Source organism: Gavialis gangeticus, unplaced genomic scaffold (genome assembly GCF_001723915.1).
Source record: "Gavialis gangeticus isolate Ggan-Ray unplaced genomic scaffold, GavGan_comp1, whole genome shotgun sequence".
Taxonomy (NCBI): domain Eukaryota; kingdom Metazoa; phylum Chordata; order Crocodylia; family Gavialidae; genus Gavialis; species Gavialis gangeticus.
This window is the reverse complement of record NW_017729034.1, coordinates 33,317,439-33,319,409: the sequence shown is the minus strand read 5'-3', so window position 1 is coordinate 33,319,409 and position 1,971 is coordinate 33,317,439. Positions and strand designations below refer to the sequence as shown.

The following is a 1,971-nucleotide window of genomic DNA, read 5'->3' as shown; positions in this document are numbered from 1 at the left end:
AAAAAAAAAAAAAAAAAAGTTTCTTCTATATCATTTCATCTACAGTAAGTGCCCGTAAGTAGACTCTTTGTAGGTTCCCCACAACCTTATTCTGCATGAGACTCCATGCAGCCTTCTCTCCAAAAGTAAACACATCCAGTCTTCTCTCAAACATATGCAGGTTCCCTTAATTTTTTTTGTCTGCCTCACCACCTCCTTATGCACAGATCTGCTTTTACAGTTTCATCTTTCACTGGACACTTGGATAGTGACATTTTTAGGGTCACAGAATAGTTGTTCAGAATAATTTTTTGGTAATTTTCTGTGTATAGAATCTAATTATTGGAGGGGTTGTCTTAAGTTCATCCCTCCCCCAATGCAGGCAGTGGGAGGGCCTGGGCAGGGGGTGGAGGAGACTGGGGGAGGACAAGAAGTGGGGGGGAAGATGGTGGGGTAAGCAGAGAGGAGGGAAGGCAGTGGGTGGCTGTTTGCCCCCTGCCACCCATCCCCTCCCCCACTTCCCTTGGTTGTGAGTGCCCCCCTGCAGCTCTTCTAATGTAATGGTAACATCACTATGGTTAATGAAGCCCCACAGCACAGGAGAGGATAATTATTGAAGGTTATACTCTAAAAAAGGGACCTTGCTATAAGAATGTATTTCTCATTAACTTTTTGTTGGCATATCAGACCACTCTCTTTACCCAAGTTTAATGGGTAGGAATGGAGTGATAGGGATGGCTGTTTGTGGGTACTGTATAGTGCAGTTTGATCCCTATTTTAATTGTGCTTCTATTTCCAAGTTTTCTGTGCAGGAGAACATATAGCCAGGTTACAATTCCAAAAGTTCATAGGAACTTCTGTAAAATATTGAGTAGAACTCAAAATAGGTTTTAAAAATGCCTAAAGGAAATTCATATATCTTTTTAATGCATCTCTGCTGAAAAGTTACAGTTCTTGCTATGAATCTTCTGATATCAGAATGACTTGGCATGTTTCATTTCTGTTCAAGGTTTAAAATCTCAGTCAAAAAGAGCAGTTTCATCTACTCCCCCTCGCCCACCATCAAGGCGAGGCCGAGTAATGGCTGATAAAGTAGGTTGCTCTTCATCTGGAGGAGAGTCTTCCAGCAAAACTATTAGCGTTCCAGTCTTTCACCTATACCATAAACTTCTACCAGGTAACTTGAACTGTTTTTTTTAAACTGTTGACTTCATTCATTTTTGTTTAAATTTTAAAGTACATAGTCCTCGTTTGTCATTTAAAAAGTGGGTAGAAGGTTAATGGTTATCTGCATCCATCCATCACCTTTTTTCCTGCAGGTTATTTTATCAGTAACCCACTTTCTCAAATGAGAATGGAATGACAGAACAACCCTTTTATTTATAAAGCCGGTGGTTAAATTAAAGTATGGATGTGCTGATTATCCTTGATGGTTCCAGTTGTAGCACATTGTTAAACTGTAATTAAGAAAAGCCCTCTACTCCTGCAATTAGAGTTGTGTCTCGGGTGTTTTGACCTGCAAATATAATACCAAAGGTCAGCAATGTCCAATGTATTGTCCAAGTGGACAGTCAACTTTATTCCTATTGTTGATTTCATAGATTTCATAGACATTTGGTCTGGAAGGGACCTCGGAAGATCGAGTCCAGCCCCCTGCCCAAGGGGCAGGAATTCAGCAGGGGTCATAGGATCCCAGCAAGAAAAACATCCAGGTTTCTCTTGAAGGCGTTCAAAGTAGGTGCTTGAACCACCTCCGTCGGCAGACCATTCCAGACCTGGGGGGCTCGGACAGTAAAGAAGTTCTTCCTTAGGTCCAGCCTGAAACGGTCTTGCAGGAGTTTATAACCGTTTGACCTTGTCATCCCTTGGGGCGCTGTGGTGAACAAACGTTCCCCCAGATCCTGGCGAACACCCCTGATGAACTTATAGGTGGCCACCAGGTCCCCCCCCATTAGCCTGCGCTTTTCCAGACTGAAGAGTCCCATAGCCTCT

At 42.7% G+C, this 1,971-nt stretch overlaps 1 protein-coding gene across 1 annotated transcript in view; it reads left to right on the top strand.

The window, feature by feature from the left end:
* The window catches only part of BIRC6 (baculoviral IAP repeat containing 6), a 414,467-nt gene that overhangs the window by 233,124 nt on the left and 179,372 nt on the right, over positions 1-1,971 (top strand). The window contains exon 60 of the mRNA XM_019526709.1: positions 989-1,156. Coding sequence (XP_019382254.1) covers positions 989-1,156 — 168 coding nt within the window. The remainder of the gene's footprint in view (positions 1-988; positions 1,157-1,971) is intronic.